Source organism: Leucopleurus acutus (genome assembly GCF_964270905.1).
Source record: "Leucopleurus acutus genome assembly, chromosome: 2".
Taxonomy (NCBI): domain Eukaryota; kingdom Metazoa; phylum Chordata; class Mammalia; order Artiodactyla; family Delphinidae; genus Leucopleurus; species Leucopleurus acutus.
In genome coordinates this window covers 155,339,712-155,366,536 of record NC_139143.1, presented here as the reverse complement: position 1 = coordinate 155,366,536, position 26,825 = coordinate 155,339,712, and the positions used below count along the sequence as shown (strand labels likewise).

The 26,825-nt window shown below is 43.6% G+C and overlaps 2 protein-coding genes across 2 annotated transcripts in view; both read left to right on the top strand.

Annotated features, from left to right (window-relative positions):
• Positions 1-8,845: 8,845 nt before the first annotated feature.
• Positions 8,846-26,825, top strand: part of NSUN4 (NOP2/Sun RNA methyltransferase 4) — a 34,760-nt gene continuing 16,780 nt past the window's right edge. Inside the window, exons 1-4 of the mRNA XM_082832977.1 lie at positions 8,846-8,939; positions 12,847-13,190; positions 17,438-17,592; positions 20,864-21,024. Of these exons, the coding sequence (XP_082689103.1) occupies positions 8,847-8,939; positions 12,847-13,190; positions 17,438-17,592; positions 20,864-21,024 (753 nt within the window). The 5' untranslated portion in view covers position 8,846. The remainder of the gene's footprint in view (positions 8,940-12,846; positions 13,191-17,437; positions 17,593-20,863; positions 21,025-26,825) is intronic.
• Positions 10,359-12,160, top strand: LOC309958203 (sperm head and tail associated protein-like; the record flags this gene model as incomplete). Its single annotated transcript, XM_082833891.1, has 3 exons — positions 10,359-10,401; positions 10,518-11,696; positions 12,135-12,160. 3 exons carry the CDS (start codon positions 10,359-10,361, stop codon positions 12,158-12,160), a joined length of 1,248 nt encoding a protein of 415 aa, XP_082690017.1.

The following is a 26,825-nucleotide window of genomic DNA, read 5'->3' as shown; positions in this document are numbered from 1 at the left end:
CCATGAGGCATGTGGGATCTTTGGTCCCATACCAGGGATTGAACCTGTGCCCCCTGCATTGGGAGCACAGAGTCTTAACCACTGGACCACCAGGGAAATCCCCAAGATTGCTTTTCTTTAAAAATATTTTTTTGGGGGGCTTCCCTGGTAGCACAGTGGTTAAGAATCCACCTGCCAATGCAGGGGACACAGGTTCGAGCCCTGGTCCGGGAAGATCCCACGTGCCGTGGAGCAACTAAGCCCGTGCGCCACAACTACTGAGCCTGTGCTCTAGGGCCTGTGTGCCACAGCTACTGAAGCCCGTGTGCCTAGAGCCTGTGCTCCGCAACAAGAGAAGCCACGGCAATGAGAAGCCCACACACCGCAACGAAGAGTAGCCCCCGCTTGCCACAACTAGAGAAAGCCTGCGCACAGCAATGAAGACTGAACGCAGCCAAAATAAATACCCTACCTTGACCCACAAAGGGCTTCATTCTCCAGTAAAAGGAACCAGGGCTTGTTGGAGAAATGGGTGGTTCCAGGGCTGGGATGGGGAAAGTATAAGATGAGCCTGAACATTCGTTCCAGAAAGAAGGAAGTGCTCAAAGAATGATAGGGACATATCAAGAGTATAGCCAAATCTGGGACGATTTGAGCATCAAAATATATAATGAAAGTACTGGATTATAACTCACTGAATAAAACAAATCCATGAGCCATACTAATAAATGAATCAACTGAAAGTTTGGTGAGAAGGGGATACATATTAATTACAAAAGAAGAAAGTACACTGTAGAAGACACGCAGACAGCTTAGATGAAAGCTGGCATCACCAATAATGGGACAAATAATATAGGAAGAACACAGTATCACTGGGATTTCTGCGAGAAATAGATTAGATGAATCCAACCAGATAAATCAAATTGAGGGACATTCTATAAAATTGTTCACTGTACAAAATAATCCTTAACTTGTGTCAAGGGTGTGACAGTCAAGGAAAGACTGCAGAACCATTTCAGATAGGAGACAAGACATGCAACATGTGATTCTAAACTGGATCCTTTTGTTGTTAAGGATTATTGAGACAATTGGTTAAAACTTAAATGGAGTCTGAAAGATGTCAATGCTGTATCAATGTTAAAGTTTGAAATTATTAAAAATAAACCACAATAAGTTCCAAACGTGTAGAACAGAGGCCAGTTTCAGACTTAAAGCAACAGCTAGTGCTGTGAGCCATCCATAAGCTTATGTCTAGTGTTAGGACATGGCATATTTCCCCATAAAAACAGTAAATAGGATGAGGCTCCGAAGTATTACTAATAAGGTATGTTGCCCAAGGGATAGGAAAAATGTTGCCTGTTCCAACTGGGGAGACAGGCTAGGTCAGCACTCTCCAATAGAACAGTGTGCAATGATGGCAAAGTTGTATTCTGTATTGTCCAATATGCTAATGTGGCTAATGAGACTGAGGTACTGAGTTTTAAATTTTATTTAATTATAATTAAATTTGAATTAATTTATATTCAGTAGTCTTGTGTGGCTAGTGGTTATCATATTAGACAGCTGAGGACTAGGAGTTGCAAACAACTACCTGAGTGATAACTGAGGGAAGCAGTCCCAGCAGACATCGGAAAATTGCCTTTTCACTGCAGTCAACTGTTGCTATGTGGAAATGCACAGCCACTGTTGCCAGATCAATTGTTTAATGTGAAATCTCCCAATTTTTAAATGTGGACAACCAACTTTTTGAAAGCATTATGCCAAATAAAACACATCTATGGGCTGGCTTTGGCTCACTAGTTTGCAATCTCTGGTTGCACATGAGAAAGACCTATATGTAAACAGTCATACACAGAAAGTGAGCCATGCCAGAAGTGAGTGCCTTGTGCTTCAGACCTATTGTCCTAACTACAGGGATGGCCAGCATTTTCCAGCCATTTCTGACTTAGAACCCATTTCATGGTGATGTATAATCCTCACAAATGCCTATATACATGGTGCTATTATATTTGTTGTATGTAATCTGATCATTTTCAAACATCTATTAAATTTTCAAACATACAGCAAAGCTGAAATTTTACAGTGAACAGCCCTAAACGCATTACTCAGATTTTAGCAAATATTTAGCAGAGTGTTGCTAGTTTTATCATAAAGAGGAGGGAATTACCAGAGAAAGCTCTGAATTCTCCTTAGAGGATGCTTAAGTCTGTTGCTGAATACTAAGCTGCAAATGAATAGAATGAAACTCCATGTAGCCAGGCAAAGGACTACTGGGTAGCTGTAAACTGAATAATTCCCAAAGCTGTAAGCAGAGGGTTAGGAGATGTTTGAGGTGTTTTTTTTGGTTTTTTCTTTTTTTGTAATTCTATTTATTTTTGGCTGCGTTGCGTTTTCCTTGCTGCACGCGGGCTTTCTCTAGTTGTGGGGAGCAGGGGCTACTCTTTGTTGTGGTGGGCGGGCTTCTCATTGTGGTGGCTTATCTTGTTCCGGACCACGGGCTCTAGGCGCGCGGGCTTCAGTAGTTGTGGCTGGCGGGCTCAGCAGTTGTGGTTTGTGGGCTTAGTTGCTCTGCGGCATGTGGGATCCTTCCAGACCAGGGATCGAACCTGTGACCCCTGCATTGGCAGACAGACTCCTAACCACTGTGCCACAGGGAAGTCCCCGAGATGTTTGAGTTTCACCAGCTAGAATTCCTGTTGAACTTGCACCTCAGCAGTAGGGCTAAAACTAGCCATAGAGAGAGGCTACTCAAGGTAGGCTATAACTAATCTTAAAAAAAGGAACCTTAAAAGGATCAAGCTGATTCACAAACAAACAAACAAACAAAACCCTGACTGCCTGTCAGAACAAACTCCAAGACATTTTAAAGAAGACAACAAAATCCAGCCTTTAACAATGTTAATTTCACAATACCAAGCACTCAGTAAAAAAAACTGCTTGACATGCAAAGAAGCAGGTAAATGTGACCAGGAAAAAAATAGTCAATAAACAGACTCCTGGGCATATAGCTGGAGAAAACTATAATTCATTTATATTTTATTTCTGGCTGCGTTGGGTCTTTGTTGCTGCATGCAGGCTTTCTCTAGTTGTGGCGAGCAGGGCTTCTCTTGTGGAGCACGGGCTCTAGGTGCATGGGCTTCAGTAGTTGTGGCACGTGGGCTCAGTAGTTGTGGCGCATGGGCTTAGTTGCTCCGCGGCACGTGGGATCTTCCCAGACCAGGGCTAGAACCTGTGTGCCCTGCATTGGCAGGCGGATTCTTAACCACTGTGCCACCAGGGAAGTCCCAGAAACTATAATTCAAAAAGATACATGCACCTCAGTGTTCACTGCAGCAATATTTACAATAGCCAAGACATGGAACTAACCTAAATGTCCATGGACAAGTGAATGGATAAAGAAAATGTGGTATATATATATACAATAGAATATTACTCAGCCACAAAAAAGAATGAAATAATGCCATTTGCAGCAACATGGATAGACCTAGAGATTATCATACTAAATGAAGTAAGACAGACAAAGACAAATATCATGTGATATCGCTTATATGTGAAATCTAAAAAAAAAAAAAGAGAGATACAAATGAACTTATTTACGAAACAGAAATAGACCCACAAACATAGAAAACAAACTTATGGTTACCAAAGAGGAGCGGTTACCAAAGAGGGGGAGGGATAAATTAGGAGTTTGGGATTAACATGTACACACCACTATATATAAAATAGATAACCAACAAGGAATGTTGTGTTAGTTTCAGGTGTATAGCACTATGAGTCAGATATATATATATATATATATATATACACACACACACAAATATATATATATTCTTTTTCAGATTCTTTTCCCTTATAGGTTATTACAAAATACTAAGTAAGCACAGGGAACTTACTTAGTATTTTGTAATAACCTATAAGGGAAAAGAATCTGAAAAAGAATATATATATATTTGTGTGTGTGTGTGTGTGTGTGTATATATATATATATATATATATATATATATATATCTGACTCATAGTGCTATACACCTGAAACTAACACAACATTGTAAATCAATTATACTTCAATGAAAAATAAAAAAAGTTAAGTAAACAGACCCAGAACGACAGAGATGATAAAATAGTAGACGAGGACATTGAAATTGCTATGACAAATATGCTCAAGGATTTAATGGCAATCAACATAATGAGAAGTAGAAAATACAAAAATGAATCAAATAGAATTTCTAAAGCTTAAAAATACAGTATCTGAAATAAAAAATTCATTGGGCAAGATTAACAAAAGATTAGTCACTGATAAAGAAGAAAAAATTAGTGTACTGGAATGTTCTTGAAGACAGAACAGAAACTATAAAACAGAACAGAAACTATAAAAACTGAAGAACAGGAGAAAAAAACATTAAAAATAAATGAACAGGGATTTCCCTGGTAGCGCAGTGGTTAAGAATCCGCCTGCCAATGCAAGGGACACAGGTTCGAGCCCTGGCCCAGGAAGATCCCACATGCCGTGGAGCAATTAAGCCCATGCGCCACAAGTACTGAGCCTGCGCTCTAGAGCCCTCGAGCCACAACTACTGAGCCCACATGCCACAACTACTGAAGGCCACGCACCTAGAGCCCGTGCTCCGCAACAAGAGAAGTCACCGCAATGAGAAGCCTGCACACCGCAACGAAGAGTAGCCCCTGCTTGCTCTCCGCAACTAGAGAAAGCCTGTGTGCAGAAACAAAGACCCAATGCAGCCAAAAATTAAAAAAAAAAAAAAAAAGATCCTGCAGGATCCTGCACATCCTGCTGCATGTGCTAAGACCTGGCACAGCCAAATAAATATTAAAACAAACAAATAGAAACCACTACAGCTAACATCATATATAATGGTGAAATACTGAATGTGTTCCCCCTAAGAATGGAAGCAAGGTAAGATGTCTTGTCTACTACTCCTACTTGTGTTCAACAGTGTACTGTAAGTCGTAACCAGTGGAGTAAGACAAAGGAAAAAAAAGGTATACAGATTTGAAAAAAGAAGTAAAAGTGACCTCATAAAAGACACGACTTTGTGCACAGAAAATCTGAAAAGGTTTCAAAGAAAGTTACCAAAACAAAATTGCATTTAACAAGGTTTCAAGATACAAGATCTGTTGACAAAAATCAATTGTATTTTAATATGCTAGCATTTTCCTGAAAAGTTAACAAAGTAAGCCTGCCACTTCGAGGAAAACAATTGACAGTATTTGTTGCCAAAGATAAAATCTGCGTTTTCAATGAAATATTAGGATTTTGAAAAACTTGTATGCGCCCCTGTGAGTTTAAAAGCTGCCTAACGTTTAAAGACTTTTCTGATGAGATCAGTAGTGATATTAACAAATGTGATTTTTAAAAAACATATATTGTATAATGAATGTGAAAACATTTGGAAGATCCTGGACTTCCCTTGTGGCGCAGTGATTGAGAATCCGCCCGCCAATACAGGGGACATGGGTTCGATCCCTGGTCTGGGAAGATCCCACTTGCTGCTGAACAACAAAGCTTGTGCACCATAACTACTGAAACCTGCTCGCCTAGAGCTGGTGCTCTGCAACAAGAGAAGCCACCGCAATGAGAAGCCACAACGAAGAGTAGCCCCTGCTCGCTGCAACTAGAGAAAGCCCACATGCAGCAACGAAGACCCAACGCAGCCAGAAAAAACAAAAAAAGGAAGATCTGCATAACTCAGTGAACCAAGAATTTCCAAATAACCACTGTAAGATCTGACAAAATTATGCATGATAGACCAACAGATCTTAATGTAACAGACTATGAAAAGTTCTTTGATATGGTTTCAGATTCTACACTGCCACTAACCTTGAAGGAAACTATCACTTGTCAAATTTTGATGTAGTATCAAAGAATACTCACAGTTACCTATAAAGGCTATAAAAATACCCCTCTCTTTTCTAACTACATATCTGTGTGAGGCTGGATTTTCTACATATACTTCAACTAGAACAACATATTACAACACATTGAAGAAGAATATCTGAGAATCTAGTTTTATTAAGCCAGACATGAATTTGCAAGAGATTTGTAAAACAATGCCACTCTTCTGACTAAATTTCTTTTAGGAAAATATAATTATTTTTCATAAAGATATTTATGTTAGCATGTAATGGGCTTATTATTTTTTTAATGAATATTTTTTAAAATTTCTGTTTTAATTTCTAAGCTGGTAAATACTGATAGACAAAATAAACATCTCAATAATTCTCAATAATTTTTAAGATTTTAAAGAGGTCCCAAGACCAAAACATTTGAGAATCACTGATGTAGTCCAACCCTCTCTCCCTTGTTCCTCCAATTTCTAGATGGGTAAACTGAGGTTTGGAGTGGGAAGGGCCCCTTCCCAGGGAGATTGTGGCTGTGGTTCTGACACTCCATATTTGGTGTAAGCCTTTGAAAACAGGTGTGTCTGGGATACCTCCTCTCTAGTATATTGAATCTTTCTTCATTGGATCCTTATCTGGATTTAAATGTCTTTTTTTTTTTTTTTTTTTTTTTTGCGGTACGCAGGCCTCTCACTGTTGTGGCCTCTCCCATTGTGGAGCACAGGCTCCGGACGCGCAGGCTCAATGGCCATGGCTCACGGTCCCAGCCACTCCGCGGCATGTGGGATCTTCCCGGACCGGGGCACGAATCCGTTCCGTGTCCCCTGCATTGGCAGGCGGACTCTCAACCACTGCGCCACCAGGGAAGCCCTAAATGGCTTTTTTTTTAATTCAATTTTTATTTTATATTAGAGTTGATTTACAATGTTGTGTTAGTTTCAGGTGTACGGCAAAGTGATTTAGTTATACATATATCCATTCTTTTTCAGATTCTTTTCCCATATAGGTTATTACTATGAGCTTTTTATTTTTGTTTTTTTATAGATTTATTTCATTTATTTATTTTTGGCTGCGTTGGGTCTTTGTTGCTGTGCGCGGGCTTTAGTTGTGGTGAGCAGGGGCTACTCTTTGTTGCAGTGCGCAGGCTTCTTATTGTGGTGGCTTCTCTTGTTGCGGAGCACGGGCTCTAGGCAAGTGGATTGAGTAGCTGTGGTGCGCGGGCTTCAGTAGTTGTGGCGCACGGGCTTAGTTGCTCCGTGGCATGTGGGATCTTCCCCGACCAGGGCTCGAACCCCTGTCCCCTGCATTGGCAGGTGGATTCTTAACCATTGTGCCAACCAGGGAAACGCTGAGCTTTTTTTAAAAAAAGGCCTTTCTCTATACATGTACCTCCCTCCACCTTACAACTGCTAGGTCCCTGTAACAAACTTCTCAAAGAAATTTACATTCACATCCCTACTTTCTCATTTTTCACTCCCTCATGAAATAAATATTTATTGAGAGCCAACAATGTATAATATACAGTTCTAGGTGATGATAATTCAACAATGAATCAAACAAAATCCTTGCTCTTTAAATATTACATGCTAGTGAGGGGAGACAAATCCAGAAAAATTGTCCAGAACTTGTAAATGGACAGAAGAGGATTACTGGGTGATCTTTTATTGTAGTGCTGGGGTATACCTTTGATTGACTTTAAATTGACTAGGCTATCTTACAACTTTATAGGGGTAGAGGTTAACTTGTAGAAAACTGATGGCAATGCAAACCTTGTCTGAGAGCAATGCAAATAATTCCTATCCATAGAAATGCAAATGAATTTTTGTCCAGTAGAGATGGAATTTAATTCTCTCTGGTAAAAGATAATCCCCAACATTATAGTTTATTGCTTGATAGGATATTAATGTTTTTGCAACTATTAGCAAATTCATTTCAGCATTCCATTGGCTGATAATCTAAATCTCTGAAACTCAAATTCTCATTTGAACAAGTCTTACCATCTCACTGGTTCCCTCATTATTTAGGATAATAATGGATAAGCAGTTTATTATGATGAATAAAATCTTTGGCATGTGTTCATTTTATATTTTTATAAGTTATGTTTTTAACCTTTTGAAAATTATTATTTAGCACACTATAAGAAAATAAATACATATCAGGTGATAATAAGTCAGAAGAATAAAAGCAGAGTAAGAGGACAGCTATTGACTGGTGGTGTAGTATATACTAGTGTAGATAGGGTCAGTCAGTCAACAAGTCCTGTACTTCTTTCTCTGAACTATAAGGGGAATCCATCTTCTTCTCTCCATCTTCACTGCCACCACACTAATCCAGACCATGGTCTTCTCTCACCTGATCTCCCTGCCCTACTCCCACCTACTCCGATCGCTGGCTATCAGATGTTCATTTTTAAAAACAATTATCTGATAATGACCCTCCTTTCCACTGGCTCCTGTGGTGGAGTCAAGTTCTGTGGAAGCTTAAAAAATTTGGGAGACCCTCTTTAAGAAAAATAATACAAAAATTAGGTACGAGCCTTGAAAAGGGCAGTGCAAATGACAGGTCCTGAAACTTAAGCTTAATTAGCTTCACTATGAAACCGCCTCTGCCTAGAAGTCTAGCCTCGTTTTTCTCTACCTCAGGATCTCTCTCTGTACTTCTGCCTAAAAGGCTCTTCTCGCTCCATTTTGCCTACCTAACTCCTTCAGTACTCAACTGTCAGCTACCAGTCCTCCCTGATCCCCTAACTGGGTTACGGGACTTTACAGAGTCTGTACAAGCATCCAAAGGGAGCCACCACTCTCTGCGAAAAATTCTTCTTTTCCAGACCCTCAAAAGATCCCTACGCTGGGCTGGGTTTGCATCTGCGACGTATCGGTGGGCAGAGCCCCAGGAAAGAGCCGTTAACTCTCTCCCCTTCTCGTCCGCACTGGGGCGCACCAACTCTCCGGAACCTGCGCGTCTCCCTTTGCGGTTCCGGTCGGAACTACCCGGCGGCGCACGCAGACATGGCTGCGCTGGTAGGGAGAGGTGTGCGGGACATGCTGAAGCGTGCGGACTTCATGACAGTCCCGCGGAGACAACGACATAAGAAGAAATGGGTAAGGTCCCGTGACAGCAGTGTCTCGCCACCATCCCTCGGGAAACGTCTCCAGCCCTCCCACTTCCCGCGCCCTCAGTTAGGCTCGCTACTCCAGCGCCTCTGGAACGCCTTGGGCCTCCTTTCCCCCGCCCCTCAGGGGGCGTGACTAGGCCCCTCCCTCTCACATCGGTAACGTCATCGCCTCTGTCCGCCCTTTTATTTCGTCACAAGTCTTCGGCTTTTCCTCTTAAGTCTGCAGACTCCAGACTCCGCCCCTCTATGTTACGCCATCACCTCCGTCCTCATTCTTTCAGTTCTGTCTCGCCTCTTGTTTCCCGGCTCTTGGTTACCTTCCCTTGGGCCCCCACTAACCCTTCCACTTCCCTTCCTCCCTCCCCCTCCCCCTTTCTCCTCCTCCCTCCCCCTCCCTCTTTCTCCTCCTCCCTCTCCCCTCCCCCCCCGCCCCCACCGCATGACCTCTTATACTCCTTTCCTCCTAAACCTTCCAGCCCAGCCTCTCTCACCCCAGGAAGGTGACATAGCGACTTCCCCTTCTCTCCTTCCGCTGCCCTCCGGGAAAGGATTCAACCCCTTTCTCAGCCTCGAGCCGCCTCTGGCGCCCAGGAAGTTACAGTAGCCACCCTCCCGGCCTTTCCCCCAAGCCCAGGCAAAAGGTGCAGCGACTCCTCTCATCCCATGGGCTCTCCCCACTTATCCAGAGATCCTTTCTCTGGCCTCACTTGTAGCCCTGGAATTTCTTCCATAACTGGCCAGCCCCCCGCCCTACCCCAAGCGATTCCTTCCCCACCCCCACCTCCCCTCTCCCCACCCCCACAGACTCCCCTGCGCCCAGGAAGATGTTCTTTTGAACCCTGTTCTCCACTCCTAGGAAGGCCCTACCGCCGGGAGCCTATCCTCTCGGGTTCGTCCCCCCCAAGTCCTTGTGTTGACCGGTTCCGCCTTGTGGGGTCACCCCTTGCTCGTCTGTGGAGCCCTTATTGCAGCTGGATCAGTCCCCTGAGAACACCATGTCCCTGTCCCCAAGGCCCTTACTTTGACCAACACACTTATCGCTGTTACTGTGGTGGATACCCTTCAGCCCCAGTGACCAACCCGGTGTCCTCCCCTCCCCTCACTCATGTGCCTTTGGAAACTGGCCCCATGATTTCACCTTCCATCACTGCTGGGACCCAGGGAACTTGCCCCATAATTTCACCTCCTCTTACTCATAGGCCCCTGGGAACTGGCCTCATAATTTCACCTCCTCATGCTCACTGGCCCATGGAAACTAGACCTATAATTTCCCCACCCCTTTCTCACAGGGTTTTGGAAACTGGGCCCATGACCTCTACTCTGCTCTCTTCCTGGTCCTCAGGGAGGAGTTATAATTATCCTCCTCTTTCCCCAACATCTTCCCCACCCACTGGCAGCTTTTACCATGGCCACGTTAAGCATCCAGACGCTTGTGAACCTAAACCACAGCTTGACCCCCCTCCTGGGAAAAATTACTGTGGCTCCCCACTTTCTTCTCAGGCAGGCACATCTTGTCCCAGCTCACCTCAGGAGGGCTCTTATCACTATTCCCATCTTCCCCCAGATGCCAGCATACCTGCCGCTGGGAGCCCTTACTGTGCCATCCGCCTACCCCCTGGGAGTACTGGCTCTCCTTGCTCGCCCCAGTCCCAGGTTTCCAGGAAGCCTTGCTTTGAGTCCATTTACTCTTGGGAGACTGGTGGGAGCTCTTATGTCTGCATAACCTCAGGCACTACAATTTCTGGTCCACCCTGTCCCCAGGAACCACCTCTTCCTCTGTCCTCCCACTGTCCTTGTTCTGCCTTCTTTCCTTCATCTCCAGGCAACCAGTTTATGTCTCCACTCCAGGCACCCCACTGCAGAGGCTATAAGGAACCCCCTCTCCCTATCCCAGTTTGCCCCCAAGCTAAGTCTCCCAAATCCTCAGAGTTAAAACAGCCATGTGCTCCTCACAGATGTCACTTCCTGGTCACCCAGCACACTCCTCCTGACCGGCCCATGTCACCTAAGGCCAGCACCTCTCCTCCACCTCCCTCCTGCCCTTCTGGTCTCTCTGGTCCTTCTTGTATGGTGACATCCATCACAACTTGCTCAAATTCCTGCCCCAAAGAACTTCCCCAAGGGACTACCACACCTACTGTGGTCCCTAGAACCCTCAAAACAGTTATCCCCACTTCCCTTCCCCTTCGCCTTCCTTGTGATCCTGTCTTACCCAATAGTTATGCTCAGACCAGCCCCCGAGGACCCCCCATTGGACCCCTCTGCAGTACCCATGTGTATTCTGTGGTTTCCCCCACCTGCCGCAATCCCTGCCTACTCTTTGGTTCCCTCAATCAATCCACAGGTCCCCTTCAGTGTCATAACCAGCCCGTGGTGCCCCGCTGTGGCACCTATAGCACTCCCAGGGGCCCACCCCAACCTCATCGCCAGCCTGTGGTGCCTCCTTGTTCTATGCATATCTATTCTTTTATCCCTTTGAGAACACCCTTTGACCCCCCAAATTTACCGATTGCCCCCCGAGCCTGGGGCCATCTTGATACTATGCCCTGTGGCCTCCATGTCTACTCTGTGGTTTCTCGAGACTGCCGCAAGGAGTCTCCCCAGATCCCCTACAGCTGTCCTTTGTCTTCATCCAAGAATTCCAGCTGTAGCACTAATGCCAACTGTAGTTCGACTGTTGTTGTTAGTGAATGCCAGAGTAGTGACAGCCAGAGCACCCTCCAAAGCACAAGTTGGAGCCAGAGTGAGAGTACCCATAGCCCTAGCACAAATTGGAGTCAAAGAAAGAGTTTCCATCTTAGTAGAAGTCTGAATGGGAGCCATGGTACCCATCAAAGCATACATCAGGAGCAGAGTGGGAGTCCTCAACTTTTTGAAAGTCAGGGCCAGAGCAAAAGTACCCAACATAGCAAAAGTCAGGGCCCGATCAAGAGTGCCCTCCGTAACAGAAGTCGGAGCCGAAGCAAGAGTCCCCACCGTAGCAAAAGTCAAGGTCGGAGCAAGAGTCCCCACCGTAACAAGAAATGAGAGCAGAGAAAGAGTTCTGACCAAAAATCCAAAAATCCAGGCTAAAGCAAAATTCATAGACAGTAACAGGGCTGCCAGCCATAGCAAGCATCCCAGCTGTGGCAACCAGGACCAACTTGTGGACTCCTCAGCTGAGGCCTTTTTTCCCTTTCAGTCTACTTCTGTGCTCTTCAAGCCTGACTCATGCCCCTCTCTGCTACCCTCATAGCAGTCATCCTGTAAGTCCCCACTTTTGTTCACGCCTCAAGGTTTCTGTGAGCTCTCCTCATCCCACCTTCCTGGAGTCTGGGGACTTTCCCAAAATGACCCCCAGCCCTGTGATTCTGAGCATTGTGGTGTCAGTCACTGCATGACCTTAGGTAAGTTACCCTCATCTCTCCATCAAATGTAGAAGGTTGATATTTTTTGTATCCCACTGCGCCATCTCTTGTGGTGCTCACCTAAACTAGGAGACATGAACGTGCTTTAGAAAATGGAAGGACTGTTGAGAAAGAAAACATCTTCTATTTTTAAGCTTGATGCTTCACCCAGGGCCTACATAGTTTCTACCAACCTGCTGTAGACTCTTCTCAAGAGTCCCCTCCAAGGCCTCAAAGGAGTATCCTCTTTATTGGTGACCCCCACATGCTATTGTGAGAGCTATAGCTTACTTTCACAACGCTGAGATAGAAAGGCTGGTTCCCCACTGCTTGTCTCTCACACACTTCTTTGGCAGGCAGAGGCAGGATGCAAAGACAGGGTGCAAAGAGGAGTGGGCACTAGCTGGATCCACGTTTGCCCCAGCGCTCTGAGGTACTGGTGGGGTCAGGCAGTAAGGGGATAGAGGCAAGACTGGAAGACCAATAGGCCTGTTCTCATTCTTTTAGGCTGCCACAGAGCCCAAATTTCCTGCCACTCGACTGGCTCTGCAGAATTTTGACATGACCTACAGTGTGCAATTTGGGGATCTTTGGCCATCGATCCGGGTCAGTCTCCTCTCAGAGCAGAAGTATGGTGCACTGGTCAATAACTTTGCTGCCTGGGATCGTGTGAGTGCTGAGCTGGAGCAGCTGAGTGCAAGGGACTTCGTGAATGAAGCTATCTTCCACGGGGAACCAGAACCTGAGAATGGCCAAACTGCAGCTCCACCCCCTGCCTCCTGGGCCTGCAGTCCAAACCTTCGATGCTTCACTTTCGCCAGAGGGGATGTCAGCCGTTTCCCTCCTGCCAGGTAGGATCTGGAGCTGTGGCTAGGGCTGTTCTGAGTGTCTGTTGGAAGTAGACAGGAAGAGGCACCGCTCCTGTCCTGTTTAATAGGGATCTTAATATTGCTAATATTTACTGAGTACTTATACATGCTGGGCATTATCTCCTTTTGTTCTGTCAACAGCCCTCTGAGGTGGGTAATATTATTGTTTTTCTTTACATTTGAGGAAACTGAGGTGCAGAGAAGTTAAGGTACTTACTTGCTTTAGGTCCCTTAGATAGTAAGTGGTGAAGCTAGTATTTAGACCTAGGCAGTCTGACCTCAGAACCTGCACTTTGAACCTGCTTAAGTGCCCCACTTCTACCGCCTAAGTAAGAAAAAAAACAAAAAACCTTTTTACATGAGCACCCTCTCCAGTTAAAATGTGTGTTATTTACAACTGCTTTCTCACTTGTCTCCATCATAGTGAGTAGGACAAGTAACCTCATGATACCAAATAAGAGGTGGGACTTGCCTAGGAAATAGGGCTTGCTTAGGGACACAAAGTTAGTACCAGACCAGACTGGGGTAAAAAAAAAGGAGTCCTTCCAGTCATCTTATCCAATGCTCAGATGTATATGAAGTTGAATGAAAAAAGACTGTAATAAAATGCTAAATTGAGAAAAGGAGAGCTCAGTGTTAGCTGTAGGATGTGGGAATTGATCTTTGAAGGACTGATTCATTCATTCAACAAATATTTATTGTCTGCCAAATGCTAGGCACTCTTAAGTGCACAAGTCCTCATGGAGCTTGCGGCCTAGTGAGGGAGATAACTTTTAAAAAACTATTTATGGTTGTGATAAGTGCTACAGAAAAAAGTACAAGATGCTATGAAGTCTTACAGTTAGGAGATCTAATGCTGAGGAAGTGAAATTTAAGCTAAGACCTGAAAGCCGAGTAGGAATTAAAGCTGGTGGCTTGGAAGTGGGGATGGGAGAGTGATGTGAGGCTACAGAAGAGGGCTAGAGACAGATTTTGAAGGTTTTACAGGCCTTATGGGATCATGGACTTTTTCTCTAAAAGGAAGAGGGAGCCATGAAAGTTTGGTTGGTTTGTTTTGTTGTTGGTGGTTTTTTGTTTGTTTTTGGCCACACCGTGTGGCATGCAGGATCTTAGTTTCCTGACCAGGGGTCGAATCTGTGCTCCCTGCAGTGGAAGCTCAGAGTCTTAATCACTGGGCATCCAGGGAAACCCCAGCCATGAAAGGTTTTAAGCTGGGGAATAACATGATCAGATCTGAATTTTTAAAATATCATTCTGGCTGCTGTGTGGAAAATAGATTGGAGAGGGGCAAGAAATGGAGTTGTAAATTAGGAGGCTTTTGCAATTGTCTTAGCTGCTGGTTTGAGGGAAGACTGCATGCTTAAGAGAAGTAAGAGATGAGGTTGGAAAAGTACATGGGGGCCATGTGTGGGAATCTTGAATGTCACGAGCTTTCAGGTTGGGGGAAGGGGATTTTCCTGGTGGTCCAGGGTTGCTTATAAATGGCTGGAATTACCAGGGCTGGGCAGCTTCAGACATGTGCCTTTTAATTCATATTGCTGTAATTGCAATACGTTCATCTGTTCTAGAGAACCACTGAAGACGGTTTCTGAATAGAGGAAAGGTAATAATGTACAGTGGTTAAGAAAACCTAGGTTTGGATCCTGTCTTCACCACTTATTAGACGTGTGGCATTGGATAACTGAGCCTTGGTTTCCTTATCAGGAAAATAATCTGGAAAGTAATGGTAGTAATAGCTGACAGTATAGCTCACTGTGCCAGCTACTGTTCTAAGTACTTGTCTTCTATTACTTCCTTTAATTCTTACACTAATCCTATCTGATAGGTACTCTTATTACAGATGAGGAAACTGAGGCACAGGAAGTTGAGTAATTTGCAGAAGGTCACACAACTGATGAGCAACCGGGCTGGATTTGAGATCCAGGCAGTCAGGCTCTAGAATCTGGGTTCTCCTGCCTCACAGCGTTGTGGTGAGGATTAAAGGAAATGATGCATATTAAACACCTAGTATAATCGATGTTATTCCTATCAAGGTTGTGCTTCAGGAAGATCATTTTAGTCACTGTGAGGAGGGCATAGATGGGAGCAGGATTAGAGACCAATTTGGAGGCACTGGCTTTAGGCAGATCAATGGAGTAAGACCCATGTGGTTTCCTAAGTTGCCTGAGGACATCCGGAGAGTAGTGGGGGAAGCAGCCCTCTATGTTTGAGTTTTTTTTCCTTCTTGTCTTGATGGGCTCCCTGTAAATCAAGGGGATCTTAATCTCTTGGGAGTTCAAGGATGTATTTAGGGAGTCCAGGAACCTCCTGAAATTGAGAAATTGTTGTGCTGCTTTTTTTTTTTTTTAAAGTTTATTTATTTTTTATTTATTTATTTTTGGCTGTGTTGGGCCTTTGTTGCTGCGTGCAGGCTTTCTCTAGTTGCGGCGAGCAGGGGCTACTCTTCTTTGTGGTGCGCAGGCTTATTGCGGTGGCTTCTCTTGTCGCAGAGCACAGGCTCTAGGTGCGCAGGCTTCAGTAGTTGTGGTGTGCAGGCTCAGTAGTTGCGGCACAAAGTGTGATTTGACTTTGAAAATATCCTATCATGGCCTGAGCCCATTTGTGAACGCCAGAGGTGTTATGACCTCGAGACTGGGGACTGTAGGTCTTATAGCTGATTCTCAGTGGTGCTCTGTCTTATATCTTGTCACATCTTTCTTACAGAGCCTTCCTGTCAGGTCAGCAAGGACCAAGTTTCTGCCTCCTTGAGGCTGTCGCCAAAGGCTGTCCGCGCTGAACCGTGTCTCAGGCTGAATGGCTGCACCACAGTTGCCCTTATGACAAGTGGGTTGGGAGTGAGAAGGCCTTCTGTGACAACAACCTGTCTGTTGTCCCTCTCTCTACCCACATGGGTGCTGCCTCTCTCCATGCCTTATTAGCTCTCATTTGGACTCTTGTAACAGCTTTCCCACTGGTGTCTCTGTTTCTAATTTGTTCTTTGTAGCCCACCTAGCTTTCTAAAACTCTAACTAGCCAATCATGTCATTTTCTTTTTCTTTTTTTTTTTTTGGCGGTACGCGGGCCTCTCACTGTTGTGGCCTCTCCCGTTGCAGAGCACAGGCTCTGGACGCGCAGGCTCAGCGGCCATGGCTCACGGGCCCAGCCGTTCCGCGGCATGTGGGATCTTCCCGGACCGGGGCACAAACCCGTGTCCCCTGCATCGGCAGGCGGACTCTCAACCACTGCGCCACCAGGGAAGCCCCCATGTCATTTTCTTTAAAAAACTTTTGGTAACTGCCTACAGGTTATAGTCCAAACTCCTTAGCATAGGGTTTAAGACCTTTTACCACCTTGGCCTCTATGTGCTTTCCAACTTCAATCTAATGTACCTTGTATTTCTAACACACCGGATTTCTCACTGTGTCTGAAAGAAGTTATGAGTTTGCATGCATCTGTGCCTTTGCTTTTTCTTTTTTCTTCTGCTTGGAATGCTCCTCTTCCCTTTTTTTTTTTTAACCGAATGAAGGCCCATTCCTTCATCAGATCTAACTCAGGTAACTCTGACTCTGACAGGCACAGTGGATGGCACTCTTTCCTGAACCCACAAAGCACTTTGTATCTCAATATGTAACCTAATAAAACTGAGTTCCTACTACATGCCATTCACTGTTTCAGGTGTTGGGGATGTTATAATGAACAAAGCAAGACAAAGTCCCTACCTTCATTCTAATAGGGAGAGAGAGAAGGGGTAAAATACACACAAACCTATACATATAAAGTGAATAATAAATACTTTAAAGAAAAAGAATGCAAGATAGATAGATGGGAGTAGGGGGCTGCTATTTTTAGTTGGAGTAGTCAGGGTATGCCAGTGCCTCTTTGATGAGGTAACTTTTGAGGAGGACCTGAAAGAAGTGAGGAAGCAAATGAGGGTTATTTGGAGGAAGAGTGTTGTAGGCAAAAAGCACAACAACTACAAAAGCCTGAGACAGGAGTATGCGTGGCTTAATTAAGGAATAGCAAGATGGCTGGTGTGGCTGAAATAGAGTGAGTTGATCTGTGTTTTAAAAGGCTGCTCTGGCTGCTATGTAGATGAATGAGTGAGTAAGTACACAACTGAGTGTGGGTCTGAGAAATTAGTTTTTGCTGAGTAGAGCTCAGTAGCCCCTGAGGGCATGGTCTTGTGACCTTGACTTCCAGTGGGTCTCCTGACTTGGAATTTGACTCTAAGGTGGTCTCCTCTCTTCTAGGCTTGGCAGCCTGGGTGTCATGGATTACTACCTGATGGATGCTGCCTCCTTGCTGCCTGTCCTGGCCCTCGGCCTGCAGCCTGGTGACACTGTGCTTGACCTGTGTGCCGCCCCTGGGGGAAAGACACTAGCATTGCTTCAGACTGGCTGTTGCCGTAAGTCAGAGGGCTGGTGTCTTGGCAGGGAGGGCTCCCGACCTCACCCAGTCAAGGCCACACTAAATATGATGGGCTTTCTGGTCTGGGTCACAGGTAGAATAGTGCTTGCTTGATAAGCTGGTGTGTTTTTTCTGTTTGCAATGATTTTCTCTCTTTCTCTGTTAGTTGGCCAGGAAAGACTGGTGATCAGAGCAAGGTCTCTGAAGGCAGATTAAAACAGAGCCCTGATTAATCTACCACATGACACTTTCATCCCTCTGCATCTGTTTACTTTGTGTCTAAGATTAAGTTCCATTTCCTTAGCCTGCCAGCTAAAGTGATAAGATCTGGCTGCAGCAGCCTATTATAGCTTTATTTTCATTTTTTAATAAATTTATTTATTTTTGGCTGCGTTGAGTCTTCGTTGCTGCACACGGGCTTTCTCTAGTTGCGGTGAGTGGGCTTCTCACTGCAGTGGCTTCTCTTGTTGTGGAGCACAGGCTCTAGGCACGCGGGCTTCAGTAGTTGTGGCTCACAGGCTCTAGAGCGCAGGCTCAGTAGTTGTGATGCACAGGCTTAGTTGCTCCAGGCATGTGGGATCTTCCTGGACCAGGGCTCGAACCCATGTCCCCTACATTGGCAGGTGGATTCTTAACCACTGCACCACCAGGGAAGTCCCCCGTTATAGCTTTACTGTGTCATTCTGCCCCAGGCTTTATGTGCTTCTGCCAAAACCTGCTATTCTTTGTTGCCTGAATAAGCCTCCAACTTTGCCAGGTTATGGATTCTCTCTGGAATACCCCCACCTTATCACAGCTGGCCTGTCAATGCCCTTTAAGCTTTCCAGCCTCAGCTCAAGTGTACCACCTCCTGGAAGTCTTCCCTCATGATCCCTGCTGGCCAGTTGAGAAGTGCTGCCTCTGTCTCCTGTGCTCCCACACCATGGGCATCACCTTTGCAACTGTTAGCACATTAGCCTTGCATCAGAGCTTTACTGGGTATGCATCTTCTTCCTCCTCAAGATTATAAATTCCTTGAGGACAGGCCCAAGTCTTACTCAATAGTATAGCCCAGGCTGGGCCTTGTACATTGTAAGTATTCACTTCAACCATCCGTTGGCCAACATCCTGCCTTAAATAGGCAGTATTTTTATCTTGAGAAATATCCACAAGGGGGCTGTATTTTTCACACTGATCCTGGAGCTCAGCCAGGCTTAACTTGCCATATGCCCTAGCCTTTTTGTTGGGCCTGGATCCTTCTTTTCCAGTTCTCATTAGCCAACTTGCACAGTTTGAGTCAGCTTCCAGCCTCAAGGTAGGTCCTACAGGTGATTCAGAGAGGTACCACATTTGATCACCAGCTCTGGAAGTCCAGAGAGAATGGAGAAGAAATGTTGATATGGTTTAATGGGTCCAATTCAAGGGAGCCCAGCCTGTGTACTGGGCTGTGTTAATCTGACTGAGTGCTGTGAGAATCCATCAGAAGGGGGAATGGATAAGGTAGGGTTACTTGGATGAGGAGGGACTGGAACTCAGAAGAGGAAGAAGGGCCAAGGAGAAGTAACTGAGAGTTGCTTTTCTAAGGTATGCTGAATTACCAACACCTCACCCTTATCCCAGTTCCTCACTCAAATGACTCTGTGATCCCAAGGAGATAGGAATTACAGGGTAAGAAGGGACCAGCCCTCATATTTTATGGAGGGGGAAATTGAGCTCTAGAGAGATTAAATAATTTGAATCTTTTTTTTTTTTTTTTTTTTTGTGGTACGTGGGCCTCTCACTGTTGTGGCCTCTCCTGTTGCAGAGCACAGGCTCTGGATGTGCAGGCTCAGTGGCCATGGTTCACGGGCCCAGCCGCTCGCGGCATGTGGGATCTTCCTGAACTGGGGCACGAACCCGTGTCCCCTGCGCAGGTGGACTCTCAACCACTGCGCCACCAGGGAAGCCCAATAACTTGAATCTTTTACATGAGTTGGAGGTAGAGCCAGAACTGGAGCCCAGCTTTTCTTTTCTCAGTTGATATCCTGCTGCAAATTCCTCTTGAGCAGAGAATCCAATTTTGACTTCTTTGAGTGCCCTCAAAAATTGGGACATATTTCTTTGTGGGAAGACTAAGCTGGTTCACCATTGGATAAGGTATGTATTCTCTAGTTCTTCACCACAGTGCCACAGTGCCCACTGCTCCCTTTCATTCCTTGACTCTGAGGCCACGTATCAGTTGCCATTTATCATTAAGCTTGCAGTAATATTATTTCTTATAGTAGAGCCAAGAGCAAAGTGAGATATTTCTTGAACTCGTGTCTATCACAAAAGGGAAAATGAAAGAAAGATGATGAATCATTTAGGATTAGATTTGGTCATATACAATAGAAAACTCAACTAACTGGCTTAAAGAAGAAATGTTTATTTCTCTCTTACAGAGAGCTGGGATATAGGCAGTCCAGGGCTGATATGGAGACTCCACAATTATTAGGGGACTTGGACTTCTTCTTTCTTTTTGCAACCTATTTTATTGCTGGCTTCCATCCCCAGGATTGCCTCGTGGTCCTCATGACTGCTGGAACTTCAGTCATCACATTCAAATTCCAGGCAGGAAGAAAAGACTGAACAAAAGGGGCACATCTCCTGATTGTATCAGCTCCTTTTAAACATTTTCCCAGAAGTCCCACACAATAATTCTGCCTACAACTCATTGACCAAAACTTAGTCATATAGTCTTACTTGGTTGTCAAAAGAGGCTGGGAAATGTAGTGTTTTGGGGAATATTGCTTCCCCCTCCCTCAAATAAAATTGGAGTTCTATTACTAAGGAATAAGAGGAGAGTAAATTTTGGGTAAATAATGTGTAGTATCTACCAAAGATGAAGAGAGACACATATTTCAAGAAAAGTGGGAGAGAACGTATTTCTTTAGAAATAAATGTTTTAACCTGGTCTGCTTTATTTATTTACATAACCTTTCTGGCCTATGTCGGTGTTTGCCTTTGCAACCTCCGACTCCGGAGTGTCTAGTACTGTGCTATGCATGTAATAAACGTTTCTCCTCCACCTGCCCCTGCCCCTGGGGTCTGCATTGATTGGCTATGCCTGAGAATTGGTCTGACTCTCCATTAGCACCATTGCTGGTGGGTTGTTTTCTTTTGCTGTGGCCTCTGAAGTTGCTTTATTCCTGCGGGCATAAGATGTTCATACTACCCAAAACGTCTGTAGATTCAGTGCAATCCCTGTCAAGATTCCAATGGCATTTTTTACAGAAGTAGAAAAAACAATCCTAAAATTTATGCTCCCACAGGCAATCTCGCTGCCAATGATCTCTCCACTTCACGAGCAGGCAGACTACAGAAGGTCCTTCACAGCTATGTGCCTCAAGATGTCAGGGATAGGAATCGAGTTCGAGTCACATCATGGGATGGAAGGAAGTGGGGAGAACTGGAGGGGGACATCTATGACCGGGTGAGTGATTCCTGACCTGGGACATCCAGCTAGCCAAATCTGGCATCCCCATCCTGGCTCTAGGCCCTGAGGGGGTAAGATCTAGCCATATATATTTGAGGATGTACGGCTGACTGTGGACCTGGCCAACTCCCCATGGGTGATTTGGTGAAAACAGCCATCTGTAGAATTGTTAGCTCAGTTTAGATAACTGGCTACTATCTTCATTAGAGGCAATTAGCAAAAAGAGTTTTAACCTGTCTGACTGGAAAAAAAATTATTAGGCTTATTTTATTTTGCAACTCACTTGGTTGCACAGTAACCCTCATTAAATTAATATGAATAAGCTCATTTTATTTATTTTTGAATATTAATACAGTACATGGTACAAAATGTAGAAGGCACAGCATGGTATCCAGGGAAAAGTATGTTTCCCTCTTACTCCTGTCTCACAGCCATCTACTTCCTCTCCCTCCAGATGACTATTGTCTGTATTTTCTACTGTATCCTCTTAAAATATTTTCTTTGTGTATATACAAATATAAATGTGTATTTTAAATCTACAAACAATAAATGCTGGAGAGGGTGTGGAGAAAAGGGAACCCTCCCACACTGTTGGTGGGACTGTAAATTGGTGCAGCCACTATGGAGAACAGTACGGAGGTTCCTTAAAAAACTAAAAGTAAAAAAAAAAAAAAAAAAAAAACTAAAAGTAGAACTACCATACGACGCAGCAATCCCACTGCTGGGCATATACCCTGAGAAAACCATAATTCAGAAAGAGTCATGTACCACAATGTTAATTGCAGCACTATTTACAATAGCCAGGACATGGAAGCAACCTAAGTGTCCATCGACAGGTGAATGGATAAAGAAGATGTGGCACATATATACAATGGAATATTACTCAGTCATAAAAAAACGAAATTGAGTTATTTGTAGTGAGGTGGATGGACCTAGAGTCTGTCATACAGTGTGAAGTAAGTCAGAAAGCGAAAAACAAATACCTTTTGCTAGAGAAAAACAAATACCGTATGCTAACTCATATATATGAAATCTGAAAATTAAAAAATGGTCCTGATGAACCTAGGGGCAAGACAGGAATAAAGATGCAGACATAGAGGATGGACTTGAGGACACGGGGAGGGGCAAGGGTAAGCTGAGACGAAGTGAGAGAGTAGCATTGGCATATATACACCACCAAATGTAAAATAGATAGCTAGTGGGAAGCAGTTGCATCGCACAGGGAGATCAGCTCCGTGCTTTGTGACCACATGGAGGGGTGGGAGGGAGACACAAGAGGGAGGGGATATGGGGATATATGTATACATATAGCTGATTCACTTTGTTATACAGCAGAAACTAACACAACATTGTAAAGTAATTATACTCCAATAAAGATGTTTAAAAAAAAAAAAGGAATGGTAGTATATTATGTTTACTATTCTGAACTTTGTATTTATTTAAATTTAATAATGTGCCTTGAAGTTCAAGCTTTTGTTTTTGTTTTTGGAGTATAATTGCTGGATAACAGTTTATATGTACTTAGGATATTGACAGAGGTTACTAAATCACTCCCTATGGAGGCCAAATCGGTTTCATTTCTACTGGTAATGAATAAGAGTACTGTTTCCTCATATCCTGCCACCATTGATGTTGTCCAACTTTTTGTTTTTTGCCAAACTGAAGCATCTAATTTGCATTTTGTTATGAATGAAGTTGAAAGTCATTTCATATAGATTTTTTAATTTTAAAAATTTATTTATTTTATTTTATTTATTTTTGGCTGCATTTGTTGCTGTGTGCAGGTTTTTTCTCTAGTTGCGGAGATCCAAGCAGTATGGATCCTGGCGGAGTCCTGGCTCTATCACTTATCAGCCAGAGAAGTTTGGGCAAGTTAACCTTTCAGTTTAAGCTTTAGTTTCTTCATCTGTAAAATAAGGATAATAGTAGTGCCTATCACATAGGTGAAGATTAAATAAGAATGCATTTAGCATAGCTTCTGGTATATAGAAAGCATTTAATAATATTGTCATCATCACAATCCTTATTATATTATTTCCATTCATCGGTCCTAGCTATGCCTTTTAGAACAGTGAGCTGCCTCCCATTTCACATCAAAATACTTCAGACATTTGAAAACAGCTTTAATGTCCTGAAGATGTCTTTGTTAATTTATTTGTTGAACAAATAGTTGTGCACACTATAACATAGTAACACATACTACGTGTTAGGCAAGGGTGAAGCACTTTAAATGCAAAGAAGAATACTATCTCAGGGCTCCATACACTCTTGGTAACTCTATCTCTCTCCCAACTCTACCTGGCCATCAGCTGGAGTGCCAGAGCTCTGCATTTTCATGGCAAGATACCTACCTGCCTCCCCACTCACAGCTTTCTTTTTATAGGTGTTGCAGTTATACCTTTACCCATCTCTTTATATTTAGCCTTGTTAAATCACTTCCTTTTAGATATGTCTCTTATATATTGCATAGAGTTGGGTTTTGCTTTGTGAACGAATCTGTAAATTTTATTCTTTTAAAACAATTGTCACGATATATTTGGTTTTGGCTCTGTCAAATTATTTACTGTGTTTGTTTTACTTTATTTAGGAAGGTTTATATATATATATATATATATATAATTATTTAATTAATTATTTTTGGCTGCATTGGGTCTTCGTTGCTGTGCACAAGCTTTCTCTAGTTGGTGCGAGTGGGGGCTACTCTTGGTTGCGGTGCGCAGACCTCTCATTGCGGTGGCTTCTCTTGTTGCGGAGCACGGGCTCTAGGCACATGGGCTTCAGTAGTTGTGGCTCACGAGCTCTAGAGCGCAGGCTCAGTAGCTGTGGCGCATGGGCTTAGTTGCTCTGTGGCATGTAGGATCTTCCCAGATTAGGGTTCGAACCCATGTCCCTTGCATTGGCAGGTGGATTCTTAACCACTGTGCCACCAGGGAAGTCCCAGGAAGGTTTATATTTTAATTCTACATTAGATAATTTCAATATGAAAACTCTTTGGGGGTTTAATTCTACTGGTGGTTGTTTCTGCTAACACTTGCTCAAGGAAGCTTGTTTCCCTTTAAAATTTTTTTTTTGTTTTTTGTGGTATGCGGGCCTCTCACTGTTGTGGCCTCTCCCATTGCGTTGCAGAGCACAGGCTCCGGATGCGCAGGCTCAGCGACCATGGCTCACAGGCCCAGCCGCTCTGCGGCATGTGGGATCTTCCCAGACCGGGGCACGAACCCGTGTCCCCTGCATTGGCAGGCGGACTCTCAACCACTGCGCCACCAGGGAAGCCCTCCCTTTAAATTTTGTGGTCATTTTTATCACCTTTCATAATTTTCTAACAATTTTTCTGTTGGAGTATAACAGAAGTGATCAAATCATCAATATACTGCTTAAAGAATGATCTTATAGTGAAATATATTATTACTACCCTTTCAAGAAGTATGATACTACCAGCATCCCAGAAACTCTCTTATGCCCCTTTCTGTCTTCCTAGAGGTGATCACTATTCTGACTTCTAAAACCATGGATGTACTTCATATAAATGTAATCATATACTATGTACTCTTGTCTGACTTTTTTCTCTCATTATGTTTGTGAGATTCATCCATGTTGTTGCCTCTGGCAGTGGTTTATTCATTGTTGTTGCTGTATTATATATTATGGTGTATATACAGAATTTATAGTCTATTCTATTCGTAAGAGACATTTGAGTCACTTCCAGTTTGGGGCTATTACAAACAACACTGCTGTGATCATTCCTGTAAATGTGTTTTGTTGCACTATGTACACATTCCTGTTGAATTTCTGAGTCATAGAGTATGTATATGTTCAGTTTTAGTCATTACTGTCAAAGTTTTCCAAGTGATTGTGCGAGTTTACATTCCTACCTACAGTGCATGAAAATTCCTGGTGTTCCACAACCTTATCAACATATACTATTTTGGGACTTCCCTGGTGGTCCAGTGGTTAAGACTCTGTGCTTCCACTGCAGGGGGCATGGGTTTGATCTCTGGTCGGGAAACTAATATCCTGTGTCCCGCATGCTGTGTGATGTGGCCAAAAAATATGTGTGTGTGTGTGTGTGTGTGTGTGTGTGTGTGTGTACACTATTTTTTCCTCACTTTAGCCATTTTGATTGGCGTATAATGGTATTTGCATTGTGATGTTAATTTTTGTTTCACTGATGACTAATGAGTTTGGACACCTTTTCATGTGTTGATTGGCTATTTTTTTTTGAAGTGAGAATTCAAGTCTTTTGCCTGTTTTTCCTATTATCTGTCTCTTTTTAATGTGTCTGTCTATTTTTATTTATTTACTTCTAAATTTTATTTACTTTTTATTTTATTTATTTATTTGGCCGCACCATGGGGCTTGTGGAATCTTAGTTCCCTGACCAGGGTTTGAACCCATTCCCTCACATTCCCTCAGCAGTGAAAGTGTGGAGTCCTAACCACCGGACCACCAGGGAATTCCCTGTCTGTCTTTAAGGATTTACTTCTTATTTATTTATTTATTTTTGGTTGCGTCGGGTCTCAGTTGCGGCACGCGGGATCTTTCATTGTGGCACATGGGCTCTTCGTTGAGGCATGCGGGCTTCTCTCTAGTTGTTGCACGTGGGCTCCAGAGCTCGCGGGCTCAGTAGTTGTGGCGTGAGCTCCAGAGCGTGTGGTCCCTGTAGTTGCAGCACACGGGCTCTAGTTGTGGTGCACGGGCTTAGTTGCTCCATGGCATGTGGGATCTTAGTTCCCTGACCAGGGATTGAACCTGTGTTGCCTGCATTGGAAGGTGGACTCTTAACCACTGGACTACCAGGGAAGTCCCCTTGTTTGTCTCTTTTTAATGTGTGAGTGTTCCTTTATGTATTCTGGATATGAGTCCTTTATATATATGTATTATAAATATCTTCTTCCGCTCTGTAACTTATCTTTCACCCTCTTAGGATGAAACAGAAGTTCTTAATGTAGTCTAATTTGTCACAATGGTTAATGCTTTTGGGTCTTATTTTTTTTAATTTATTTTATTGAAGTATAGTTGATTTACAGTGTTGTGTTAATTTCTGCTGTACAGCACAGTGATTCAGTTATACAAATATATATACAGTCTTTTTCACATTCTTTTCCATTATAGCTTATCACAGGATATTGAATATAGTTTCCTGGGTTATTTCTATATATAATAGTTTGCGCCTGCTAATCCCAAACTCCCAATCCATCCCTCCCCCAACCCCTCTCCCCTTTGGCAACCACAAGTCTGTTCTCTATGTCTGTGAATCTGTTTCTATTTTGTATATAAGTTCATTTGTGTCATATTTTAGATTCCACATATAAGTGATATCATATGGTATTTGTCTTTCTTTTTCTGACTTACTTCACTTAGTATGATAATCTTTAGGTCCATCCATGTTGCTGCAAATGGCATTATTTCATTCTTTTTTGTGGCTGAATAGTATACTATTATATATGTGTACCACATCTTCTTTATCCATTCATGTGTCAGTGGACATTTAAGTTGTTTCCTTGTCTTGGCTATTGTGAATAGTGCTGCTAGGAACATAGGGGTGCATGTATCTCTTTGAATTATAGTTTTGTCTGGATATATGCCCAGGAGTGGGATAGCTGGATCATACGGCAACTCTATTTTAGTTTTTTGAGGAACCTCTGTACTGTTTTCTGTAATGGCTGTACCAATTTACATTCCCACCAACAGTGTAGGAGGGTTCCCTTTTCTTCACATTAGGTCTTATTTAAGATACCTTTGCCTACCCTAAGGTAATAAAGATATTCTAGTACTACCTTCTAGAAACATTTTTTTTT